Raw genomic sequence first — 27,348 nt, 5'->3', positions numbered from 1 at the left:
GAAGATCGAGCTGGCATCCGGACCGGAGGACATCCCGTGGCGCCGACCAAGGAGGACCCCACCGGCCAGAGGAAGACCCAGCGATCGATACAACGAGGACGGACGACCTATTTGCCGCCGCTGCAATCAACCCGGACATGTGGCAAGGTACTGTCATTTAAACGGGCACAACCTGGGGTAGAGGGCCAACCCCCAGGCATAAGACCATCAGGCCCATCAAACTGGCGTGATAAATACGTAGGGGGACGTCCAATCTTGCCTGTGGTACTGGATGGCATTCCTATGAGTGCCCTACTAGACATTGGGTCACAGGTCACCACCATCCCGTACGTGCTCTTCAAGCAGTACTGGAATGATTCGGACATAACCCGCTACCCAGACGACGACCTGAGTATCATCGCCAGCAATGGTCAGCCCGTGCCGCAGGTGGGATTCAAGGAGGTGACCATTAAAATCGGTAAAGTCGAACTGGCGGCACAAGGACTGATTATAGTGGACATAGACCGTCATGAGAGTCACCCTAGAATCACCCTGGGAACCAATGTAATTGAAAATTGTCTTGCAGAGGTGATTCTCATTTTACAGCAGGTTGCCAAGAACGCCAGTTCCGGCCAGCAGCGTGTGCTCCAAAAAGAGATCCGGGCACTGATGAAGCGGCAACAGCTGGAACTATCTGGTGGTGAGATAGGTAGCGTGAGAATGTGTGACCCGTTCCCTATTGCCATGCCCCCGAAAAGTGAAATGATGATTTGGTGCCGGGCAGCTATTGGTCTAAGAGGTAGAGACTACCAAGCAATGGTAGAACCCGTCTACTCAGACAGTAGGCCCACCATTTTGACAGCACGGGGGGTGGTCGATGTACGCCATGGGAGGGTGCCCGTTCGCATCATAAATATCGGTGAGAGAGAAGTACACCTGCCCCGGTATGCCACGCTAGCTAAATTGTTCACCATAAACCAGAATTCTGTACAGGCCGTGGAACCCTTGCCTCCATCTCAACCAGAGGAAGGTAACGGCTCTAAGAAACCAGTGGGGGACTGGTGTCAGCAACTACATCTGGGTACCGAATCCACTCCCTCACACCAGAAACAAGGAGTCTATCGGGTGGTTCAAGAGTACGAGAGAGTGTTTAGTAAACACCCGTTAGACTTCGGGCGAGTAAAGGGGGTAGAACACCACATCCCCACGGGAGACCATCCTCCCATAAAGGAGAGATACCGACCCGTACCCCCTGCACACTACCAACACGCCAAGGGGATGCTTAGAGACATGAAGGAGGCTGGGGTAATCAGGGACAGCTGTAGCCCCTGGGCAGCTCCACTAGTCTTAGTGAAAAAGAAGGACAACACTATGAGAATGTGTGTAGACTACAGGAAGGTCAACCGTATCACACACAAAGATGCGTACCCGTTACCAAGGATAGAAGAGTCCTTAGCTGCATTAAAATCTGCTAACTTCTTCTCTACTTTGGATCTCACTAGCGGGTACTGGCAAGTTCCTGTAGCAGAGGCAGACCGGGAGAAGACCGCATTCACCACCCCGATGGGTCTCAGAGAATTTAACTGCATGCCGTTCGGGCTCTGCAACGCACCAGGAACCTTCCAACGGTTGATGGAATGCTGTCTGGGACACCGGAACTTCGAGACGGTCCTGTTATACCTGGACGATGTCATCGTCTATTCCAAGACCTACGAGGACCACCTGAAACACCTGGCAGAAGTGTTCGAAGCTCTAGCAAACTACGGCCTAAAGGTGAAACCCTCCAAGTGTCACCTCCTGAAACCAAAGGTGCAATACCTGGGACACGTGGTGAGTGCTGACGGAGTGGCTCCTGATCCTGATAAGATCACCGTGATTAAGGACTGGCCAAGACCCTCCAGCATAAAGGAAGTGCGGCAGTTCCTCGGGTTGGTAGGCTACTACCAAAGATTCATTCCCGGGTTCACCAAAATGGCAGCCCCTATGCAGGACCTCCTGATAGGTCAATCTCGAAAAGCCAAAAACCAGAAGCCGCCCTTCAGGTGGGAAAAGCTGGAAGAGGAGTCCTTTTGCCAGCTGAAGATGGCCCTCACGGGGGATGAAATCCTGGCATATCCAGACTACAGCCAGCCCTTTATCCTCCACACGGACGCAAGTAACATCGGGCTAGGAGCCGTGCTGTCCCAGATCCAGCAAGGAAAAGAACGAGTAATCGCTTACGCTAGCCGAAAGCTACGACCCACCGAGAGGAACCCTGAGAATTATAGCTCATTCAAGCTGGAGTTCCTGGCAGTAGTGTGGGCAGTGACCGAACGTTTCAAGCATTACCTTGCCTCCTCCAAATTTATCGTGTACACGGATAACAACCCGTTGACACACCTGGACACTGCAAGGCTCGGTGCTCTGGAACAGAGATGGATGGCTCGCCTGTCCAACTTTGAATTCACCATCAAATACCGGGCAGGACGCTCAAATGCCAACGCGGATGCCCTGTCTAGAATGCCGAACTTACCGGACGTAGGGGAAGATCCAGAAGATCTGGAAGAAGTTGAGCTCCCTGCGTTCCACCGTCATGGGATTACCCTGTATTCCCACCGTGTGAAGGACAGACGCTCCGCGACGTTCAATCCCTTGCCCCACTACAACTGGGCGGAGACGCAAGACAGTGATCCTGCAGTCCGTCTGGTGAAGGAAATGCTGACCCAAGCCGATGCCAGTCTGGACCCAGACGCCCCAGAAGAGACTAAGCAACTGTGGAAGGAGAAAAGTAGGCTGTTCCTCTACAGGGAGAAGTTGTGCCGGAGAATGGTTAACTCTCGAACACATGAGTTGACCTGGCAGGTAGTGGTCCCCAGACGAGACGCGGCTATGATTCTGGAGGCGTATCACAACGGAGCAGGACATTTCGGGTGGAAGAAGCTGGAGTTCTTATTGCGTGAGCGGTTCTACTGGGTAGGCATGAGAGGAGCCATCGAGAGGTGGTGCAGAGACTGTGGACCGTGCCACCTAAGAAGGAAGGACCGTGCCAGCCAGAAGACTCCCTTGCAGCCCATCATCACCCGACAGCCACTGGAACTGGTAGCCCTGGACCATGTGAAACTGGCTCCAAGCAGATCTGGGTATGTCTACGCCCTCACAATCGTAGATCATTACTCCCGGTTCCTGGTGGTGGTCCCGGTCAAGGACTTAACGGCTCAAACAGCAGCTAGAGCCTTCCAGCAGCACTTCTGCCGTCCACACGGGTACCCGGACCAAGTGCTGACAGACCAAGGGCCAGCCTTCGAAGCGGAAGTCTTCCAGGAGTTCTGCAACCTGTATGGCTGCACGAAGATAAGAACAACGCCCTATCACCCACAAACTAATGGACTCTGCGAGAAGATGAACCAGGTGGTGATAGACCTCCTGAAAACATTGCCCCTGGAAGAACGCAGTCTGTGGCCTGAGAAGCTGCCTGATCTGGTGGACCTATACAACCACATCCCTGTAGGTTCTACCAACTGTACCCCGGCTTACCTAATGAGAGCGAGGCCTGGTAAGCTGCCTATCGACCTGGATATGGGAGTCCTGACGCCCGAGGACACCTCGCCAGAGGCAGACTGGGATACAGAACGGCAGCAGCAGTATCGGAAAGTGCAGGAGAGCGTGGAGCGAAGTCTGTCTCAAGCTAGAGAAAGGCAAGAGAGGGCTTATAATCAGTATGCTCCCGCTGTTCCCCTGGTACCTGGAGAGCAGGTCTTGAAGAGGAAAAGATGGCTCCACAAGTTGGACGACCAGTGGGAGAAGGACCCGTACACCGTACTGCCATCAAGCCATGAGAACCCAAAGATTTGCGTGATCAGTAAGGATGGAGGAGAAACCACAGCCGTTGTCTCCAGAGACCACCTGAAGAAGTGTCCCGAACAGCTGCAAAACCCTGAAGAAGAAGATCAAGAAAACCCTCGACCCGCAGAGGAAAGGGAAGAAATGATCAGGACTGTACTCGGAGACTTCCCCCGGTCTTGGACACAAGTAAACGGTGCTGTCGTGGTACCCGTCCTCACCTTTCTCCAGCCAGCCCCGCAAGTGCCTACAGAGGAACCAGTAGAGCTGGAAGAGCAGCCGGCCCAAGAGGCAGAAGAGTCCACGCCAGCAGTACAGGCGGATCAACCCTCTGCTAGTAGTGAGCCTGCCGTGCCCCTAGTGAGCGAAAGAGTGCGCAGAAAGCTGCCCAGCCTGCCCATAACACCTCCTACACCCTGTAGTGCAGGACCAGTTAGTGAGCTCCGTAGGTCCACTAGGGTTACCAGAGGCCAGATGCCCGTACGTTGGAGAATCTAAGTTGGCTAGTTGCTTTAACTATTTTATGTTTACCTGTTTTGTTGTAGCCATTGCTAATTATGTTTTTCAGTTACAGATTTCTTTATATGGACTGACAGGTTATGGACAGTGAGTAACCGGAACTCTGTTGTAAATATGTTTGGAGCGTAACCCAGGAATGGACTAAAGACTGTTGAAGACTCGGGGCAGGACAGACCCCTACCTGGTTACGGCTCCCTGTTCTTTGGTGAAATGGACACCCTTATTGCTTCCCGGTTACGGACACGCCGTGACCATCTCATGTATTTAATTGTTATTGTTTATACCCTGTTATGTTTAGTCCGGGAGTACTAAATTTCACTAGGGGGGAATGTGGCACCCCAGGGGTCTGGTTTCCACAGTAATAGCAGTATTACGTCTGTGAGCAGGTGGGAGGTCTCCTGGGCAGGAATCCTAAGCATGCCACACCTCCTGCCCAGTCCTGGGAGGGGAAGAACTTCCCCTACATAAACTGGGGCTGAGGCAGGGTTAGAGAGAGGAGTTCCAGACAGAGACGGAGTCTGGTCTGGACACGCAGAAACAGGGACAGAGAGACATCAGGAGCTCTGTAGGAGCCAAGGAGAAGCGCCAGGGGCTGGAGCTGTGCAGAGCTCGCCCTGGGAGAAGGTACTAAAACCGGACATAGGAGTCCGAGGCTGTGGGGACTAAGATATACCCTGCAGCAGAATCCATCCGGCAGGGGATTCCAGGTCCTCTGGCCATAAAAGCCCAGAGGCTCAGTCACAACGAAGGGACCAGCACCGCCATCCCGGAGCGGAGGCTAACAGGAGGCCCCAGGTCACCAGCCATACGGGTGAGCACCACACGGTATACCCAGGGACGTGGGCTACTTGTAACCGCTGAAAGCAGGGTAGCCAGGAAGGGTACAGACTAACGGGAAGGCCTACAACTCCACCTGGCCAGGTGAACTCCGGCTTACTCGCAGACTAACCAGGCCCCAACTACTAGCCAGTACTCCCGGGGGAATTTGCCTTGTACCATCAGTAAAGGCCCTGAACTGTACCCTCGCGTCTCCGTGCTTCCTTGTCGCACCGTTAGTGCTGGGACATCCACACCATCACTCCCAACATCACCCACATCCGCTGCCCTGAGGCCATACCTCTCCCGTTGGGGGTTATATCAACATTGCTGCACACCTATACCACCGGCCTCAGCGGTCTGCCCTGCAGCGGCGGTTTCATAACCGCATTCAACGGGTGGCGTAGTCGGACACTAATACCATCATACCAATAACTGCCACTTAGTTTGACCACCCTGGGCGCGGACCGGGTCACCGCCACACGAAGACTACTACCCCCATCAGATCCGGCTCCGGGTATCCCCCGCGCGCCGCACTACAGCACTGGCCCAGGGGGTGAGTCACACTGTTGGGGCCATAATCCGGAAGTGGAAAGAACATAATTTCACCATAAACCGGCCATAACCAGGTGCTCGCCGCAAGATCTCAGAAAGAGGAGTGGAATGAATTATCAGAAGAGTTGTCCAAGAGCCAAGGACCATGTTTGGAGGCCAACAGGCACTGCATATCACCCCAAAAACTCCAAAGATCATGACGTGGGGCTGTTTTTCAGCATGCGGCACCGGCAAACTTCATATGGGTTAAAGGAAGGATGAATGGACAAATGTACTGAGATATTCTTGAAAAATATCTGCTGCCATCAACCAGGATGATGAAGATGTAACGAGGGTTAACATTTCAGCAAGAAAATTTTAAAAAAAAGAAGACGACAGGGACTGGCCTCTTAGACTAGTCATATGTTACTCGCCCGCTGTTCCAAAGTATGCTTTCTCTGAAACACCTTAGCATTTGCATGTGAAATATACATGGCTACAATAACGGTCTCCCACTCATGCTGCCCATGCTTCAGGCAACACCAGTCAGCTGACAGGTTACATACAATGTCAGCAATGTGTTTTTCTCATTTACATGTCATCAAGGAATGGGCTCCAAGTCATGTAAATTGCAAGGTGGAGCCTCCATGGGTCGTACTAGTTTTTCCAGTTCACCAACCAGATGAAAAGAAAAAATGTAATACATCAGCCAAGGCCACCTTCTACTACAATTCCATGACCTAGTTCTGATGCTGAAGTGCCCATTCTAGAGGCTTTCGATGGTGGACAAAGTTCAGCACTGCACTCTGCCTCACCAACATATGCAACATCTTTCTATCATAATCAGCATTACCAATTTCAGATTACCCATTTCAGAAATTTGTGCTACAGTAGGTATCTTGTGTGGGCAGTCTTCACTTCCCATGAGAATCATTGAGCCTTGGGTGCTCAAGAACAGTTAGCAGTTGTCCATCCTTGGACCACTTTGGTAGGTACCAACTGCTATATACCGGCAGGGCCATATGTGCCACTAGAACCCGAGGGCAGGTACTGTGGGCAGCAACGCTTATGATAGATCTACTTGTGTATAGCAGACCTGGCAGTATGGAGAACTGCAACAACTTATGTACTGTTATCTCCGTGGAAGAGTCCAAAGTTGTTAACTCCTAAATGGTTTATAGTGGGTCTTGAGAAAATAGGAGTGACTTGCATGTATTTTACTGTTAAATAAAAGGAGGGGGGAGTGTAGATTTTATAAGTAATAAATTAACTATATGTGAAACAGGTATTTATAAAGGTATGTTTATACTAGAGGGCTCTCTCCACTAAACGGCCGATCAGCTACATACCTGTTTGATGATAGGTTGGGGTTTCATAGCCTGTTTACACAGCAGACTACAATGAGAAATCAGTAATAGATCATTCAGTGCACATAGGCTGCCTTTGTTTTCGGTAGCGCAGGCCCTGTTTACACAGGACGAAAACTATTATCTTTGGGCACCCAAAAAGTTCATTTCACTTGACGAATTAGTGTTTTGCTCATTTCTTGGGTGATCAGGAGAATTGTGAAACGAGCGGTAATAGTAACTCTCCTCTACTATACTACATTGTATGCATTAAAAAAAAAGACTGCATATGATGGATTGGTTGCACAATTGGAAGAGAATCACATTGTTTTAATTGTACCTCCATTTATAATCTACCAATATAAATGCTTAATCTGAATGCAAAATGTAATCAGTATTGACTTATATTTAGGGTTAATGTGCACGTAGCAGGGCCAGCCCTGACATGCAGTTTTACCACACCTTGGCAAGGATTTTTCATATTATTAATGCCTGGGCAGTTTTGCTGGTAAAACTACTGCAATTTTTTTTGTTTTGCCACACTGCATGAAATACAGCACTCCACATCCAAAGCACACTGATATTAAATATGTCAATATAATTGAACAGCATTGATCTATACTGAATTTTAATGTGGAAATTATTCTTAAAGAGATTGGCTATATATCAAAATCCATCTGCTCCAGATAAAAACATAATGTAATTACTAGTATGCACCAAATTTCCTAATTTGTAAGATGCCGCCCCCTTACGGTACGACACTCTGGTCTGGAATATGACCGGATCAGTCCTCCAGTAGAACTGCACATGGCATCAGAAATTAGCAAATGCACACCAACATGCCCAGTTTTATTCAATGGCGGCCGATAATGGATGAGTCTGGTCTCATACCTGTCCATTGATCCAGAACAGACTGCAGTCTGTACTGGGGAAGGACTTCTGAAATGAGAACATTAGTGCGGCTCTAGTAGTTTGTATACATGTAAACTTTTAGGCTGGGTTCAGATGGCTGTATGAAAATCCAGACCTGTTACATTGCAAATTGCAGACGTGAATGGCTCAGTGTGCTCGTCCACAGATCGGGTTTTCTGGTAATCTGGTTTTATAAAGTCTGTTTTCCACAGGCTTGGCGTCCAGGGGACGCCAAGCAAACCCCTCCTATCTGCTTACTATTCCCCTAAATCACTGCCTCTGTACTCAATTACCATATTCCCCCCCTCCCCTGCACGTCACAGGGCCCTGTGACAGGCCTTGTGACATGCCCTGCTCTGCCTCCCCTCCCACGCAAAGCGCCGCTCCCATGAAGCGCGCTTTGTTTCCCTCCGGCCCCGTTTGGCTGCATGCCGCCAGCGGAGCGGAAGTCTCAGTGACTCACCGCCGCTTGCGCAATACAAGGCTGCGGCGCAGTACGCAGTCAAACGGGGCCGGAGGGAAACAAAGCGTGCTCCATGGGAGCGGCGCTTTGCGTATGCGCAGGAGGGGAGGCAGAGCAGGGCACATCACAGGGCCCTGTAACGTGCAGGGGAGGGGGGGGGGGGGAATATGGTAATTGAGCACAGAGGCGACGATTTAGGGGAATAGTAAGCAGATAGGAGGGGTCTGCTTGGCATCCCCTGGACGGCAAGACTGTGGAAAACAAACTTTAAAACAAGATTTCTCTGCAATCAGACCTCTTCTATGGGCCATACAGGTAAGTATAGATTTACTTTTCTATACCCTGTATGGCCATAGTAGAGGCCTGATATCGCCCAGGTGGTGACACATTCCCTTTAAATAGACAAAAAGCGGTATAACAGGCGAGGATCACAATACAATACTCGGACTAGCTGGTGGCTCTCCCGATGTGAGAGTGACAGCAGCATAGAAATACATGCTGTCATACTTGGGCCGGGAGAGCCAATGGCCAGTCCGAGCGTTGCGATCATTTTCAGAGTTATATGCCCGTCTGACTCTTCCCTTACACAAACTGATGCAACTGAACAGATGTCTTCCCTTACCTTTACTTTTTTTCTTGGAATATTAAAACACAAGTGGTGTGATATGGCCACATTTACACATCCATATTTTGCGGTTTAACTACAGAGCTCCTGACCCGAACTCGACAGCCTCATATTAGGCTGTGTGAATCCAGCCTATAGTATTTTTTATGCAAAGCTGGCCATCTCCCGTCACTCATCTCAGCTTATCTTGTCCACTTGGAAGGGTAGGCAAGGCCACATATGTATTCCTGTACATTGCCAATTTAGGAAATGAATACCTTTCAACATGCAAGCTCAAAAGAAAACTTAAAACCGAGTTAACAGGTCTTTTGCGTTTTGGAGCTTTCCTGTATGGAATTTGGACACATGGTATGGGGATGCTTGCTCTTCATTTCTTTACCCTTTGGCACAGTAGTCCCTGCCACACTTGCCCACACACCGCTATTATAAGGTCCTTCAGCACTGGCCATTTTTCCAATAAGTACACGTGGATGAAATACTGTCCAGCTTCTAGTTTTGTGTTTCAATGCCATCCAAAGCCTTTTCCAAAGATTGATACTTAATCTCTTTTTCACCTTTAATTACGGTATTCAGTATTTTATATCTGATTGTTAGATTCACTTTTTTGGACAGGTTTGTTTTTAATTTTAAAGTTGAATCCTTTATGATTACATCATGTGCAATTTTAATAGTAACGGAGTCAGTTTCCTTACCATTCTCTTTATTAGATTGTTATCTGATCCGTTCCGGTTATTCCATAGTCCCAAATGGCTGCGCTCTGTCACTGAAATTCTTACAGCATCTTTAGGGTGGGCCACGAGTCTCTATGTTTTGGTATCAGAGAGACCTCTTAGGCTAAGTTCCCACGATGAGCTTTCTATGTTGCATATTTTCTGCACCCATTAAATAACATAGGTTACCTGCATTTTTTTCAAAAATACGCAGCGTCAAAAACTCACAGAAAACTCATGTTAGAAGGGTCAGAAGGACCGGAATGAAAACTCTACTACTATTTACATCTTGTATAGAATAAAAATTATAAGAACATTGAGCAACTTTAATGAGAGAAAGCACCTTTCACTGCACCCCCTAAAGGTTACCGAGATTTTTGGGTTTATAATGTGTTAATACGCCTAATGTTAAGAAATGTGCTACTGCTCTACACAGCTGAATGACATTTGTAAAAATCAATGTGCAGAAACAACCATGTTCAGATGTGTCATTTTTTAACATGCACATCCCCTCATTTGATATAAAAAAAAAATCATGAAACTAAAAAGGAGATTTACAGGTCACAAGACGCACCGTTTAATCTCGGCATACTCATTTCTGGTGAGCTTCCTTAGAATTTATGATACTATCAAACAGTGTCAGGTCAGATCAAATTTCAGAACGCTTCTTGTCCTGATTGTTCAAGGGAAACCACTTTCATGAAAAAAAGAACACAAATGAAACCAGATACAATATTAAATATTTAGAACCAGAGGAGCAAATAGGAACATCTGTGACGTTTAACAGGAGCTCATGTTCTGACCCCCTTCTCTGTAAGAAGGCCACTCGCCCTGTAGTGCAGGAGTAAATGAAGCGCTATCCCTTGTAACAAATTGCTGCCACAAATATAAAAGGCAAACAAGACTGAAATCTTACTGCAGTTGTATGGTGTCAAATGATTAAAGGGGTCATCTTGGAAGAGGAAAAAGAACTAGTTAGGAGAATGAATGGATGACGTGCTAGAGATTTACCAATGGAGCCATCTGCTTCTACGGATAAGACAAAGTGACAAAACCAAAAGCTAATTTGGCCCAGAGCGGCCCTGGCATTGAATTACGTTATAAAATGAGGATCTGTCCTGATTATAATTACCGGGAAGACGATGAGTAATATGTGCTCAATACAAATAATATAGGTTCTGCATATGGAGACCTAAACTATGTCACAAAGTAACTGATCTCGCCAACCTCACACATAGAATATGCTGGTAACATAGGGACTGGTCCAAGGTGGCACCACTCCCCTGGTATCACAGCATGGCAGCCCTGCATAGTGACTGCTGCTGCCCAGTGCATGGGGCCCACCTGGAAGCACTGCTAGGAATGGAGACACTACTGATAAACCGCACAGTATGTACAGAAGTATGTATACCCAGCTGGAGTGATTGTCTGCCTCACCGTATATCATGGCCAGGCCAGTCTCATGCAGGAAGCGTGCCCGACGGTGCTTAAAGAGCCAGATGGTGAGGATGGTGAGGGTGAGCAGCAGGATGAATGTCAGCAGGCTCACACTGTCCTGCCTGTGGCTCTCCTCTGCCTCCTTCTCTGTAGCGATCTCCTCCATGGCGCTGTCCTCAGCCTGTGTCCAGGGGATCCAGGGGATGAGCAGGTACAGGAGCCTGTGCATGGTGGAGCAGAGCTGCTGCCTCCCTAATACTGTGGCTTCCCTGCTTGTCAGCAGCGGCAGAGCCCACGCCGGCTGCTCAGCACCGCTCACACGCACGGCTCATCCTCCGCCTCCTCCCGGTGACAATCAGCAGAGTCTCCAGTGCGCAGAATCCCCTCTGCAAGACCATAGCGATTAATGCAGCGCTGCATTACACAGCAGCAGCACAACCTGCTGAGCTCAGCCCTCAGACCCGCCCCTGGGAGGGCAAGGCCTGACCCTTCTGTTATTAATAGCTCTGCTCGATCACATTGAAGGGCACAATGGTAATGTGTATATGGGAGAGCTGGGCACAACTGGCAGATAATACACATAAAGTCTGCACTGTGGTAGAGAAGGAAGATTGTGCCAGGGACAGCTAGCCAGATTGAAATGTGAGGAAGATGGTGCCAGGGAAGCTAACCATGGTGAAATGTGAGGAAGATTGTGCCAGGGAAGCTAACCATGGTGAAATGTGAGGAAGATTGTGCCAGGGAAGCTAACCATGGTGAAATGTGAGGAAGATTGTGCCAGGGGCAGCTAGCCATGGTGAAATGTGAGGAAGATTGTGCCAGGCAAAGCTGACCGTGGTGAAATGTGAGGAAGATTGTGCCAGGGAAGCTGGCCATGGTGAAATGTGAGGAAGATTGTGCCAGGGGCAACTAACCATGGTGAAATGTGAGGAAGATTGTGCCTGGAGAAGCTGACCATGGTGAAATGTGAAGAAGATTGTACCAGGGGCAGCTAACACCATGGTGAAATGTGAGGAAGATTGTGGCAGGGGTAGCTAACCATGATGAAATGTGAGGAAGATTGTGCCAGGAGAAACTAACCATGGTGAAATGTGAGGAAGATTGTGCCAGGAGAAGCTAACCATGATGAAATGTGAGGAAGATTGTGCCAGGAGAAGATAAGCATGGTGAAATGTGAAGAAGGTTATGCCAGGGGTAGCTAACCATGGTGAAATGTGAGGAAGATTGTGCCAGGGGCAGCTGACCATGGTCAAATATGAGGAAGATTGTGCCAGGGAAGCTAACCATGGTGAAATGTGAGGAAGATGGTGCCAGGGGAAGCTAACCATGGTGAAATGTGAGGGAGATAGTGCCAGGGGCAGCTAACCATGGTGAAATCGGAGGAAGATTGTCCCAGGGAAGCTGACCATGGTGAAATGTGAGGAAGATGGTGCCAGGGGCAGCTAGCCATGGTGAAATGTGAGGAAGATTGTGCCAGGCAAAGCTGACCGTGGTGAAATGTAAGGAAGATTGTGCCAGGGAAACTGACCATGGTGAAATGTGAGGAAGATTGTGCCAGGGGAAACTGACCATGGTGAAATGTGAGGAAGATTGTGCCAGGGAAGCTGACCATGGTGAAATGTGAGGAAGATTGTGCCAGGGGTAGCTAGCTATGGTGAAATGTGAGGAAGATTGTGCCAGGGGAAACTGACCATGGTGAAATGTGAGGAAGATTGTGCCAGGGAAGCTGACCATGGTGAAATGTGAGGAAGATTGTGCCAGGGAAGCTGACCATGGTGAAATGTGAGGAAGATTGTGCCAGGGGCAACTAACCATGGTGAAATGTGAAGAAGATTGTGCCAGGGAAACTGACCATGGTGAAATGTGAAGAAGATTGTGCCAGGGGCAGCTAACCATGGTGAACTGTGAGGAAGATTGTGCCAGGGGTAGCTAACCATGGTGAAATGTGAGGAAGATTTTGCCAGGAGAAACTAAGCATGGTGAAATGTGAAGAAGATTATGCCAGGGGCAGCTAACCATGGTGAAATGTGAGGAAGATTGTGCCAGGGGCAGCTAACCATGGTGAAATGTGAAGATTATGCCAGGGGCTGCTAACCATGATGAAACGTGAGGAAGATAGTGCCAGGGGCAGCTAACCATGGTGAAATGTGAGGAAGATTGTGCCAGGGAAGCTGACCATGGTGAAATGTGAGGAAGATTGTGCCAGGGAAGCTGACCATGGTGAAATGTGAGGAAGATTGTGCCAGGGAAGCTAACCATGGTGAAATGTGAGGAAGATTGTGCCAGGGCAGCTGACCATGGTGAAATGTGAGGAAGATGGTGCCAGGGGAAGCTAACCATGGTGAAATGTGAGGAAGATAGTGCCAGGGGCAGCTAACCATGGTGAAATGTGAGGAAGATTGTGCCAGGGAAGCTGATCATGGTGAAATGTGAGGAAGATTGTGCCAGGCAAAGCTGACCGTGGTGAAATGTGAGGAAGATTGTGCCAGGGAAACTGACCATGGTGAAATGTGAGGAAGATTGTGCCAGGGGAAACTGACCATGGTGAAATGTGAGGAAGATTGGGCCAGGGAAGCTGACCATGGTGAAATGTGAGGAAGATTGTGCCAGGGGTAGCTAGCCATGGTGAAATGTGAGGAAGATTGTGCCAGGGGAAACTGACCATGGTGAAATGTGAGGAAGATTGTGCCAGGGAAGCTGACCATGGTGAAATGTGAGGAAGATTGTGTCAGGGAAGCTGACCATGGTGAAATGTGAGGAAGATTGTGCCAGGGAAGCTGACCATGGTAAAATGTGAGGAAGATTGTGCCAGGGGCAACTAACCATGGTGAAATGTGAAGAAGATTGTGCCAGGGAAGCTGACCATGGTGAAATGTGAAGAAGATTGTGCCAGGGGCAGCTAACCATGGTGAACTGTGAGGAAGATTGTGCCAGGGGCAGCTAGCTATGGTGAACTGTGAGGAAGATTGTGCCAGGGGTAGCTAACCATGGTGAAATGTGAGGAAGATTGTGCCAGGAGAAACTAAGCATGGTGAAATGTGAAGAAGATTATGCCAGGGGCAGCTAACCATGGTGAAATGTGAGGAAGCTTGTGCCAGGGGCAGCTAACCACGGTGAAATGTGAAGATTATGCCAGGGGCAGCTAACCATGGTGAAACGTGAGGAAGATAGTGCCAGGGGCAGCTAACCATGGTGAAATGTGAGGAAGATTGTGCCAGGGAAGCTGACCATGGTGAAATGTGAGGAAGATTGTGCCAGGGAAGCTGACCGTGGTGAAATGTGAGGAAGATTGTGCCAGGGAAGCTGACCATGGTGAAATGTGAGGAAGATTGTGCCAGGGAAGCTGACCATGGTGAAATGTGAGGAAGATTGTGCCAGGGAAGCTGACCATGGTGAAATTTGAGGAAGATTGTGCCAGGGGCAGCTAGCCATGGTGAACTGTGAGGAAGATTGTGCCAGGGGTAGCTGAACATGGTGAAATTTGAGGAAGATTGTGCCAGGGGCAGCTAACCATGGTGAAACGTGAGGAAGATAGTGCCAGGGGCAGCTAACCATGATGAAATGTGAGGAAGATTGTGCCAGGAGAAGATAAGCATGGTGAAATGTGAAGAAGGTTATGCCAGGGGTAGCTAACCATGGTGAAATGTGAGGAAGATTGTGCCAGGGGCAGCTGACCATGGTCAAATATGAGGAAGATTGTGCCAGGGAAGCTAACCATGGTGAAATGTGAGGAAGATGGTGCCAGGGGCAGCTAACCATGGTGAAATAGGAGGAAGATTGTGCCAGGGAAGCTGACCATGGTGAAATGTGAGGAAGATGGTGCCATGGGCAGCTAGCCATGGTGAAATGTGAGGAAGATTGTGCCAGGCAAAGCTGACCGTGGTGAAATGTAAGGAAGATTGTGCCAGGGAAACTGACCATGGTGAAATGTGAGGAAGATTGTGCCAGGGGAAACTGACCATGGTGAACTGTGAGGAAGATTGTGCCAGGGAAGCTGACCATGGTGAAATGTGAGGAAGATTGTGCCAGGGGTAGCTAGCTATGGTGAAATGTGAGGAAGATTGTGCCAGGGGAAACTGACCATGGTGAAATGTGAGGAAGATTGTGCCAGGGAAGCTGACCATGGTGAAATGTGAGGAAGATTGTGTCAGGGAAGCTGACCATGGTGAAATGTGAGGAAGATTGTGCCAGGGAAGCTGACCATGGTGAAATGTGAGGAAGATTGTGCCAGGGGCAACTAACCATGGTGAAATGTGAAGAAGATTGTGCCAGGGAAACTGACCATGGTGAAATGTGAAGAAGATTGTGCCAGGGGCAGCTAACCATGGTGAACTGTGAGGAAGATTGTGCCAGGGGTAGCTAACCATGGTGAAATGTGAGGAAGATTTTGCCAGGAGAAACTAAGCATGGTGAAATGTGAAGAAGATTATGCCAGGGGCAGCTAACCATGGTGAAATGTGAGGAAGATTGTGCCAGGGGCAGCTAACCACGGAGAAATGTGAAGATTATGCCAGGGGCTGCTAACCATGATGAAACGTGAGGAAGATAGTGCCAGGGGCAGCTAACCATGGTGAAATGTGAGGAAGATTGTGCCAGGGAAGCTGACCATGGTGAAATGTGAGGAAGATTGTGCCAGGGAAGCTGACCATGGTGAAATGTGAGGAAGATTGTGCCAGGGAAGCTGACCATGGTGAAATGTGAGGAAGATTGTGCCAGGGAAGCTAACCATGGTGAAATGTGAGGAAGATTGTTCCAGGGGCAGCTGACCATGGTCAAATATGAGGAAGATTGTGCCAGGGCAGCTGACCATGGTGAAATGTGAGGAAGATGGTGCCAGGGGAAGCTAACCATGGTGAAATGTGAGGAAGATAGTGCCAGGGGCAGCTAACCATGGTGAAATGTGAGGAAGATTGTGCCAGGGAAGCTGATCATGGTGAAATGTGAGGAAGATTGTGCCAGGGGCAGCTAGCCATGGTGAAATGTGAGGAAGATTGTGCCAGGCAAAGCTGACCGTGGTGAAATGTGAGGAAGATTGTGCCAGGGAAACTGACCATGGTGAAATGTGAGGAAGATTGTGCCAGGGGAAACTGACCATGGTGAAATGTGAGGAAGATTGGGCCAGGGAAGCTGACCATGGTGAAATGTGAGGAAGATTGTGCCAGGGGTAGCTAGCCATGGTGAAATGTGAGGAAGATTGTGCCAGGGGAAACTGACCATGGTGAAATGTGAGGAAGATTGTGCCAGGGAAGCTGACCATGGTGAAATGTGAGGAAGATTGTGTCAGGGAAGCTGACCATGGTGAAATGTGAGGAAAATTGTGCCAGGGAAGCTGACCATGGTGAAATGTGAGGAAGATTGTGCCAGGGGCAACTAACCATGGTGAAATGTGAAGAAGATTGTGCCAGGGAAGCTGACCATGGTGAAATGTGAAGAAGATTGTGCCAGGGGCAGCTAACCATGGTGAACTGTGAGGAAGATTGTGCCAGGGGCAGCTAACCATGGTGAACTGTGAGGAAGATTGTGCCAGGGGTAGCTAACCATGGTGAAATGTGAGGAAGATTGTGCCAGGAGAAACTAAGCATGGTGAAATGTGAAGAAGATTATGCCAGGGGCAGCTAACCATGGTGAAATGTGAGGAAGCTTGTGCCAGGGGCAGCTAACCACGGTGAAATGTGAGGAAGATTATGCCAGGGGCAGCTAACCAAGGTGAAACGTGAGGAAGATAGTGCCAGGGGCAGCTAACCATGGTGAAATGTGAGGAAGATTGTGCCAGGGAAGCTGACCATGGTGAAATGTGAGGAAGATTGTGCCAGGGAAGCTGACCGTGGTGAAATGTGAGGAAGATTGTGCCAGGGAAGCTGACCATGGTGAAATGTGAGGAAGATTGTGCCAGGGAAGCTGACCATGGTGAAATGTGAGGAAGATTGTGCCAGGGAAGCTGACCATGGTGAAATGTGAGGAAGATTGTGCCAGGGAAGCTGACCATGGTGAAATTTGAGGAAGATTGTGCCAGGGGCAGCTAGCCATGGTGAACTGTGAGGAAGATTGTGCCAGGGGTAGCTGAACATGGTGAAATGTGAGGAAGATTGTGCCAGGGGAAACTGACCATGGTGAACTGTGAGGAAGATTGTGCCAGGGAAGCTGACCATGGTGAAATGTGAGGAAGATTGTGCCAGGGGTAGCTAGCTATGGTGAAATGTGAGGAAGATTGTGCCAGGGGAAACTGACCATGGTGAAATGTGAGGAAGATTGTGCCAGGGAAGCTGACCATGGTGAAATGTGAGGAAGATTGTGTCAGGGAAGCTGACCATGGTGAAATGTGAGGAAGATTGTGCCAGGGAAGCTGACCATGGTGAAATGTGAGGAAGATTGTGCCAGGGGCAACTAACCATGGTGAAATGTGAAGAAGATTGTGCCAGGGAAACTGACCATGGTGAAATGTGAAGAAGATTGTGCCAGGGGCAGCTAACCATGGTGAACTGTGAGGAAGATTGTGCCAGGGGTAGCTAACCATGGTGAAATGTGAGGAAGATTTTGCCAGGAGAAACTAAGCATGGTGAAATGTGAAGAAGATTATGCCAGGGGCAGCTAACCATGGTGAAATGTGAGGAAGATTGTGCCAGGGGCAGCTAACCACGGAGAAATGTGAAGATTATGCCAGGGGCTGCTAACCATGATGAAACGTGAGGAAGATAGTGCCAGGGGCAGCTAACCATGGTGAAATGTGAGGAAGATTGTGCCAGGGAAGCTGACCATGGTGAAATGTGAGGAAGATTGTGCCAGGGAAGCTGACCATGGTGAAATGTGAGGAAGATTGTGCCAGGGAAGCTGACCATGGTGAAATGTGAGGAAGATTGTGCCAGGGAAGCTAACCATGGTGAAATGTGAGGAAGATTGTTCCAGGGGCAGCTGACCATGGTCAAATATGAGGAAGATTGTGCCAGGGCAGCTGACCATGGTGAAATGTGAGGAAGATGGTGCCAGGGGAAGCTAACCATGGTGAAATGTGAGGAAGATAGTGCCAGGGGCAGCTAACCATGGTGAAATGTGAGGAAGATTGTGCCAGGGAAGCTGATCATGGTGAAATGTGAGGAAGATTGTGCCAGGGGCAGCTAGCCATGGTGAAATGTGAGGAAGATTGTGCCAGGCAAAGCTGACCGTGGTGAAATGTGAGGAAGATTGTGCCAGGGAAACTGACCATGGTGAAATGTGAGGAAGATTGTGCCAGGGGAAACTGACCATGGTGAAATGTGAGGAAGATTGGGCCAGGGAAGCTGACCATGGTGAAATGTGAGGAAGATTGTGCCAGGGGTAGCTAGCCATGGTGAAATGTGAGGAAGATTGTGCCAGGGGAAACTGACCATGGTGAAATGTGAGGAAGATTGTGCCAGGGAAGCTGACCATGGTGAAATGTGAGGAAGATTGTGTCAGGGAAGCTGACCATGGTGAAATGTGAGGAAAATTGTGCCAGGGAAGCTGACCATGGTGAAATGTGAGGAAGATTGTGCCAGGGGCAACTAACCATGGTGAAATGTGAAGAAGATTGTGCCAGGGAAGCTGACCATGGTGAAATGTGAAGAAGATTGTGCCAGGGGCAGCTAACCATGGTGAACTGTGAGGAAGATTGTGCCAGGGGCAGCTAACCATGGTGAACTGTGAGGAAGATTGTGCCAGGGGTAGCTAACCATGGTGAAATGTGAGGAAGATTGTGCCAGGAGAAACTAAGCATGGTGAAATGTGAAGAAGATTATGCCAGGGGCAGCTAACCATGGTGAAATGTGAGGAAGCTTGTGCCAGGGGCAGCTAACCACGGTGAAATGTGAGGAAGATTATGCCAGGGGCAGCTAACCAAGGTGAAACGTGAGGAAGATAGTGCCAGGGGCAGCTAACCATGGTGAAATGTGAGGAAGATTGTGCCAGGGAAGCTGACCATGGTGAAATGTGAGGAAGATTGTGCCAGGGAAGCTGACCGTGGTGAAATGTGAGGAAGATTGTGCCAGGGAAGCTGACCATGGTGAAATGTGAGGAAGATTGTGCCAGGGAAGCTGACCATGGTGAAATGTGAGGAAGATTGTGCCAGGGAAGCTGACCATGGTGAAATGTGAGGAAGATTGTGCCAGGGAAGCTGACCATGGTGAAATTTGAGGAAGATTGTGCCAGGGGCAGCTAGCCATGGTGAACTGTGAGGAAGATTGTGCCAGGGGTAGCTGAACATGGTGAAATTTGAGGAAGATTGTGCCAGGGGCAGCTAACCATGGTGAAACGTGAGGAAGATAGTGCCAGGGGCAGCTAACCACGGTGAAATGTGAAGATTATGCCAGGGGCAGCTAACCATGGTGAAATGTGAGGAAGATTGTGCCAGGAGAAGCTAACCATGGTGAAATGTGAGGAAGATTGTGCCAGGGGCAGCTAACCATGGTGAAATGTGAGGAAGATTGTGCCAGGAGAAGCTAACCATGGTGAAATGTGAGGAAGATTGTGCCAAGCAAAGCTGACTGTGGTGAAATGTAAAGAAGATTGTGCCAGGGGCAGCTAACCCTGGTGAAATGTGAAGAAGATTGTGCCAGGGGCAGTTAACTATGGTGAAATGTGAAGAAGATTGTGCCAGGGGCAGCTAACCATGGTGAACTGTGAGGAAGATTGTGCCAGGGGTAGCTAACCATGGTGAAATGTGAGGAAGATTGTGCCAGGAGAAACTAACCATGGTGAAATGTGAGGAAGATTGTGCCAGGAGAAGCTAACCATGGTGAAATGTGAGGAAGATTGTGCCAGGAGAAACTAAGCATGGTGAAATGTGAAGAAGATTATGCCAGGGGCATCTAACCATGGTGAAATGTGAGGAAGATTGTGCCAGGGGCAGCTAACCATGGTGAAATGTGAGGAAGATTGTGCCAGGAGAAGCTAACCATGGTGAAATGTGAGGAAGATTGTGCCAGGGGAAGCTGACCATGGTGAAATGTGAGGAAGATTGTGCCAGGTACAGCTAACCATGGTGAAATGTGAGGAAGATTGTGCCAGGGGAAACTGACCATGGTGACATGTGTGGAAGATTGTGCCAGGAGAAGCTAACCATGGTGAAATGTGAGGAAGATAGTGCCAGGGGCAGCTAACCATGGTGAAATGTGAGGAAGATTGTGCCAGGGAAGCTGATCATGGTGAAATGTGAGGAAGATTGTGCCAGGGGCAGCTAGCCATGGTGAAATGTGAGGAAGATTGTGCCAGGCAAAGCTGACCGTGGTGAAATGTGAGGAAGATTGTGCCAGGGTGTAACGGGTCTGGGAGGCGGAACCTCTGAGCTACTATACAAGGGGGCGGTCCTTGTAAGGGAGCGGGTGGCGACCAGGCAGGCAGTCACAGCAGGTGACCGGGACAGTCTCTAGAAGAACGGGCAGGAGGTCACGGCAAGTGACCGGGGCAGTCTCTGGATGAACGGGCAGATGGTCACGGCAAGTGACCGGGGCAGTCTCTGGGTGAACGGGCAGATGGTCACGGCAAGTGACCGGGGCAGTCTCTGGGTGAACGGGCAGATGATCACGGCAAGTGACCGGGGCAGTCTCTGGGTAAAGGGTTGGTACGACCTGTGGCGGCTGATGGTAGACGTGAGCTCCCAGGTGAGCAGGCGAGAGTCTCTGGATAAACGGGTGGTCACAGCATGTGACGGCGGAGCCTCCAGGAAGACCAACAGACAGGCGGCAGATGAGCGCTCCCAGGTGAGCAGGCAGAAGTCTCTGGACAGGCGGGTGGTCACAGCACGTGACGGCAGAGCCTCCAGGTAGGCTAGCAGACAGGCAGCAGATGAGCGCTCCCAGGTGAGCGGGCAGGAGTCACTGGACAGGCAGGTGGTCACAGCACATGACGGCAGAGCCTCCAGGTAGGCTAGCAGGCAGGTAGCAGATGTGCGCTCCCAGGTGAGCGGGCAAGCTGGTCCATAGACAGACTGACAAGAGTTGGAAGGCAGACCGTCGGACCTCAGGCAAGCAGGCAGGTAGTTGATGTGCGCTCCCAGGTGAGCGGGCAAGCTGGTCCTTAGACAGACTGACAGGAGTAGTAATGCAGACCGTCGGACCTCAGGCTAGCAGGCAGGTAGCAGAATATCAGGCAGGAATAAGACAGCAAGCTGGCAGGAATCTGGCAGGTATCTGGCAGGTAACTGGCAACGGGACCTGAGGGCTGAAGCAGAGTAGTGAACAGTGCAACAACATTGCTCGGGCACCTCCATTTTGGAGGAGGTGCCTTATATATGGTGAAGTCCTCCGGCCATTGGCCGGGGACTCCTTAGGACGGCGCGCGCGGCCCCTTTAAGAGGGAGGGAGAGCGCGCGCGCCCTAAGCATAGTGGCCGGGAAGGAGCGCGCGCTGCCAGCAGAGCGGGAGGAGGACGCCAGGCACGGAGCAGAGAGGTGAGGGGAACAGCGTCCCTGCCTAGCAGAGGGCAGGGACGCCGGCGCTACAGTACCCCCCCCTTTAGGCCCCCCCTTTTTTAGGCCAGACAGAAATTTAGCAAGGATGAGCGGGGCATGGATGTTCTCCCGGGGCTCCCACGTTCTCTCCTCAGGACCAAACCCCTTCCAATCTACTAGAAAAAAGGTCTTTCCTCTTACCCTTTTGGTGGCAAGAATGTTCTCTACCTCAAACTCGTCCTCAGCAGAAACCGGAGCAGGAGGCGTACCTGTAGACTTGGAAAAAGAGTTAAGTACCACAGGTTTGAGGAGAGATACATGGAAGGAGTTAGGGATCCGTAAGTTGGCCGGGAGTTTCAATTTATAGGCCACCGGGTTGATCTGACTGATGACCTCCAGAGGACCGATGAACCGAGGCCCTAACTTGTAAGAAGGTATCTTGAGTCGGACATATTTAGATGAGAGCCAGACTTTATCTCCAGGACGAAATTGTGGAGGATCCAGGCGTTTTTTGTCAGCGTGTCTTTTCATCCGTTCGGACGACTGAAGGAGTGCGGATCGGGTACTCTCCCAAATGGAGGAAAATTTGCTAATGAGAGATTCCGCAGCCGGGTTGTCCACAGAGGTGGAGACAGGAAAAGGAATCCGAGGATGCTGACCGAAGACTACAAAAAACGGGGATTTGGAGGAGGATTCGCTCTCGTGATTGTTATAAGAGAACTCGGCCCATGGTAGGAGATCCACCCAGTCTGAATGATGGGCATTAACGAAGTGCCGGAGGTAACTGGTCAGGTTCTGATTGATCCGCTCCACTTGACCATTGGACTGTGGGTGGTAAGCGGAAGAGAAGTCCAGGGTGACGTCTAGCAGTTTACAAGTGGCTCTCCAGAAGCGTGAGGTGAACTGTACCCCACGATCCGACACGATGTGGAGGGGCAGGCCATGAAGACGAAAGATGTGACGAATAAAGTCTTTAGCTAGCTCGGGTGCAGACGGGAGGCCTGGCAGGGGAACGAAATGAGCCATCTTGGAGAAGCGGTCAGCGACCACCCAAATGACCGTACAACCGGCAGAGACTGGGAGGTCAGTTATAAAGTCCATTGCTATATGCTGCCAGGGGGCAGCAGGTACAGAAAGCGGAAGGAGGCGACCGGCTGGCAGATGTCTCGGAACCTTGTTGCGGGCGCAGGACACACAGGCAGAATCAAAGTCTATTACGTCCTTGTGTAGGGTAGGCCACCAGTAGTGCCGGGTAATAAGCTGGAGGGTCTTTTTCTGACCGGCGTGGCCAGCCAGTTTAGACGAGTGACCCCAGTGAAGGATCTTCTCCCGATCAGGTACTGATACGAACGTCTTTCCGGGAGGGAGACGATTTAGACTCACGGGAGCCACCTGCATTACTCTGGCGGGATCGATGATGTGTTTCGGATCTTCCTCGAGATCAGACACCAGAAAGGATCGAGACAAGGCGTCCGCCTTGACGTTTTTGTCAGCCGGGCGAAAATGAAGAACAAAATCAAAGCGAGCAAAAAACAAGGACCACCGGGCTTGGCGCGGGTTAAGTCTCTGGGCATGCTGGAGGTAAGCCAAGTTCTTGTGGTCAGTGTAAATTATTACCGGGTGAAGAGCCCCCTCGAGCAGGTAACGCCACTCCTCCAATGCCAGTTTGATGGCCAATAACTCTCGGTCTCCTATGGAATAATTGCGCTCTGAGGAGGAGAAGAGTTTAGAGAAGAAGCCGCAAGTTACCATCCTCCCGGAAGATGATTTTTGAGTAAGTACCGCTCCGGCTCCAGAGGAGGAGGCGTCAACTTCCAGGAAGAACTGCTTGTTGCCGTCCGGGCGATGCAGCACCGGGGCGGAAGAGAAGGCCTGTTTTAAGGAAAGAAAGGCCTCCTCTGCTTCGGGCGGCCACTCTTTGGGATTAGTACCCTTACGGGTGAGCGCGGAAATTGGGGCAGTCCGGGAAGAGAAGTGCGGTATGAAGAGGCGGTAGTAGTTGGCGAAGCCCAGGAACCGCTGAATGGCCTTCAACCCCTCCGGTCGAGGCCATTTCTCGATGGCAGACAGTTTCTCTGGATCCATTCGTAGGCCAGTCTGAGAAATAATGTAGCCCAAAAACGGAAGCGAGGTCTGCTCAAAGAGGCACTTCTCGTATTTAGCGAAGAGGTGATTCTGCCTGAGCCTGAGCAGGACCTGACGAACGTCCCTCCGGTGAGTCTGGAGATCCGGAGAGAAGACCAAGATGTCGTCCAGGTACACCACTACGCAGGAGTAGAGAAGGTCCCGGAAGATGTCATTGACCAACTCTTGAAAGACGGCAGGAGCGTTACAGAGACCAAAGGGCATTACCAGATATTCATAGTGGCCGTCCCGGGTGTTGAATGCCGTCTTCCATTCATCCCCCTGACGGATACGAACCAGGTTGTACGCCCCACGGAGGTCCAGTTTGGTGAAGATTCTAGCCCCCCTCAGACGATCAAATAACTCCGGAATGAGCGGAAGGGGGTACTTATTCTTCACCGTGATCTGGTTAAGGCCTCTATAGTCTATACAGGGACGGAGAGAGCCGTCCTTCTTTTTGACGAAAAAGAAGCCTGCTCCCGCCGGGGAGGTAGATTTCCGGATGAATCCCCTGGCCAGATTCTCCTCAATATATTCGGACATCGACCGGGTCTCAGCAGCGGATAATGGATAAATACGCCCACGGGGAGGAGTAGTACCAGGTAACAGGTCGATAGGGCAGTCGTATGGTCTATGAGGGGGTAGTGTCTCTGCCTCCTTTTTATTAAATACATCAGCATAAGACCAATAAGGAATCGGAAGTCCAGGTAGATTAGCTGGGGTAGGAGAAGGACGGACGGGATGGACGGGAACCAGACAGGTCTTATGGCAGTCCTGTCCCCAGCGAAGGACTTCTCCGGTCTGCCAGTCAAGCACGGGTGCATGTCTCTGGAGCCAAGGTAGACCTAGCAAGAGGGCGTGAGAGAGTCCAGGCAGAACATGAAAGGAGATACTCTCAGAATGCAGCATTCCCACCTGCAGAGTAATGGATTCGGTGATGAGTTGGATGGGGCGTGGTAAGAGACCCCCATCCACGGCAGCAACAGACACGGGTACAGCCAGAGGTTTGGTGGGGATGCGGTATTTCTCTACCAGGGACTGTGAAATAAGATTCCCGGCTGCTCCAGAGTCAAGTTGGGCTAGTTCGAAATAACGGTTCTCCCCGCAGACGATTGAGACTGACAGCAGCAGAGATGGAGAGGATTTATTCTTGTCTAGGTCGACCTCTCTGAGCGAACCTAGACACAGGCGTTTCCCGACCTCTCCGGGCAGGCACGGATCCGGTGCTCCTTACTGCCACAGTAGAAGCAGCTCCCCTCGGCACGGCGTAAGTCCTGACGGGTTTTGACCATCTTGGTCTGGTCGACCTGCATAGGCTCAGGAGAGTGTACCTGGGGAGAGACGGATTTCTGAAAAGTAGGAGCTAGACGTGGAAACCTCCTCTCACGGGTGACCTCTTCGGCACGCTCCTGGAACCGTAGGTCAATCCGGGTGGCAAGAGTTATTAGGTCATCGAGAGTGGTAGGAATGTCCCGACCGGCAAGTTCATCTTTAATACGGCCGGACAGATCCTCCCAGAAGACGGATACCAGAGCGTCGTTATCCCAGGCCAGCTCCGAGGCAAGGGTACGGAACCGTATGGCATATTGGCCCACGGTGAGACTTCCCTGACGGAGGCGTAGCAGTGATGACGCGGATGAGGTCTTCCGTCCGGGTTCGTCGAAGACTTTCCGGAAAGCCATGAGAAAGGCAGGCAAGTCGGACACCGGGGGGTCTCCTCTCTCCCATAGAGGATTTAGCCAGGTCAGGGCCTCCCCGGTGAGATGGGACATGATGAAGGCAATTTTGGCCCGGTCGGAGTTAAACTGGTGGGACAGGAGTTCAAAGTGCAGGGTGCACTGATTTATGAAGCCCCGAGCCTGGGCGGAGTCGCCTCCGAAGCGAGGAGGTGCAGAAAGCCGGGGTCCGGGGTAGGATACCATGGTATTAGTGGACAGCGGAGCTGCCGGATTGCGAGTCATGGCACTGGCGGAGGTTGCTGGCGGAGCAGTCAGAGTGTCCAGGCGAGAATTGACATTCCGCAGGTGACCCAGGATGGACTCCTGTTGGGACCTCTGACGTGACAGTTCATGACACAGATCCGAGAGCGAGGGAGCTTGGGTGCCACCGGGTTCCATGGCCCGAGCAAACTGTAACGGGTCTGGGAGGCGGAACCTCTGAGCTACTATACAAGGGGGCGGTCCTTGTAAGGGGGCGGGTGGCGACCAGGCAGGCAGTCACAGCAGGTGACCGGGACAGTCTCTAGAAGAACGGGCAGGAGGTCACGGCAAGTGACCGGGGCAGTCTCTGGATGAACGGGCAGATGGTCACGGCAAGTGACCGGGGCAGTCTCTGGGTGAACGGGCAGATGGTCACGGCAAGTGACCGGGGCAGTCTCTGGGTGAACGGGCAGATGATCACGGCAAGTGACCGGGGCAGTCTCTGGGTAAAGGGTTGGTACGACCTGTGGCGGCTGATGGTAGACGTGAGCTCCCAGGTGAGCAGGCGAGAGTCTCTGGATAAACGGGTGGTCACAGCATGTGACGGCGGAGCCTCCAGGAAGACCAACAGACAGGCGGCAGATGAGCGCTCCCAGGTGAGCAGGCAGAAGTCTCTGGACAGGCGGGTGGTCACAGCACGTGACGGCAGAGCCTCCAGGTAGGCTAGCAGACAGGCAGCAGATGAGCGCTCCCAGGTGAGCGGGCAGGAGTCACTGGACAGGCAGGTGGTCACAGCACGTGACGGCAGAGCCTCCAGGTAGGCTAGCAGGCAGATAGCAGATGTGCGCTCCCAGGTGAGCGGGCAAGCTGGTCCATAGACAGACTGACAAGAGTTGGAAGGCAGACCGTCGGACCTCAGGCAAGCAGGCAGGTAGTTGATGTGCGCTCCCAGGTGAGCGGGCAAGCTGGTCCTTAGACAGACTGACAGGAGTAGTAAGGCAGACCGTCGGACCTCAGGCTAGCAGGCAGGTAGCAGAATATCTGGCAGGAATAAGACAGCAAGCTGGCAGGAATCTGGCAGGTATCTGGCAGGTAACTGGCAACGGGACCTGAGGGCTGAAGCAGAGTAGTGAACAGTGCAACAACATTGCTCGGGCACCTCCATTTTGGAGGAGGTGCCTTATATATGGTGAAGTCCTCCGGCCATTGGCCGGGGACTCCTTAGGACGGCGCGCGCGGCCCCTTTAAGAGGGAGGGAGAGCGCGCGCGCCCTAAGCACAGTGGCCGGGAAGGAGCGCGCGCTGCCAGCAGAGCGGGAGGAGGACGCCGGGCACGGAGCAGAGAGGTGAGGGGAAGTATGCAATGGACCAGGCAACTGTTAGGTGGATTCATAACTGGCTTAGTGATCGGACTCAAAGGGTGGTTGTAAATGGCTTCACATCCAGCTGGATGAATGTCTCAAGTGGGGTACCACAGGGCTCCGTCCTGGGACCTGTATTGTTCAACATCTTTATCAATGATTTAGATGAAGGAATTGAGGGTAAACTCATTAAATTTGCTGATGACACAAAGCTAGGAGGGATAGCTAATACTAGAGAAGAGAGAGAGAGGATTCAAAAAGACCTAAATAAACTGGAGCAGTGGGCAGCAACCAACAGAATGGTTTTTAACAGGGAAAAATGCAAAGTACTACATCTGGGCAATAAAAATGAAAAAAGCATATACAGAATGGGAGGAATAGAGCTA

At 50.9% G+C, this 27,348-nt stretch overlaps 1 protein-coding gene across 2 annotated transcripts in view; it reads right to left on the bottom strand.

Moving 5' to 3' along the window:
* SLC9A7 (solute carrier family 9 member A7) overlaps positions 1-11,624 on the bottom strand; it is a 118,178-nt gene extending 106,554 nt beyond the window's left edge. The window contains exon 1 of one of the 2 annotated variants that reach the window (XM_073664465.1): positions 11,161-11,624. In XM_073664465.1, the coding sequence (XP_073520566.1) occupies positions 11,161-11,389 (229 nt within the window). In that variant the 5' untranslated portion in view covers positions 11,390-11,624. The remainder of the gene's footprint in view (positions 1-11,160) is intronic. The other variant, XM_073664472.1, reaches the window with a different exon arrangement.
* Between the last annotated feature and the right edge of the window lie 15,724 nt (positions 11,625-27,348).

The sequence above is a fragment of the Phyllobates terribilis genome, unplaced genomic scaffold, assembly GCF_046119375.1.
Source record: "Phyllobates terribilis strain yellow unplaced genomic scaffold, ASM4611937v1 Scaffold_2__4_contigs__length_985480577, whole genome shotgun sequence".
Taxonomy (NCBI): domain Eukaryota; kingdom Metazoa; phylum Chordata; class Amphibia; order Anura; family Dendrobatidae; genus Phyllobates; species Phyllobates terribilis.
The sequence above is the reverse complement of the archived record's forward strand: the minus strand, read 5'-3'. Positions and strand labels throughout refer to the sequence as shown.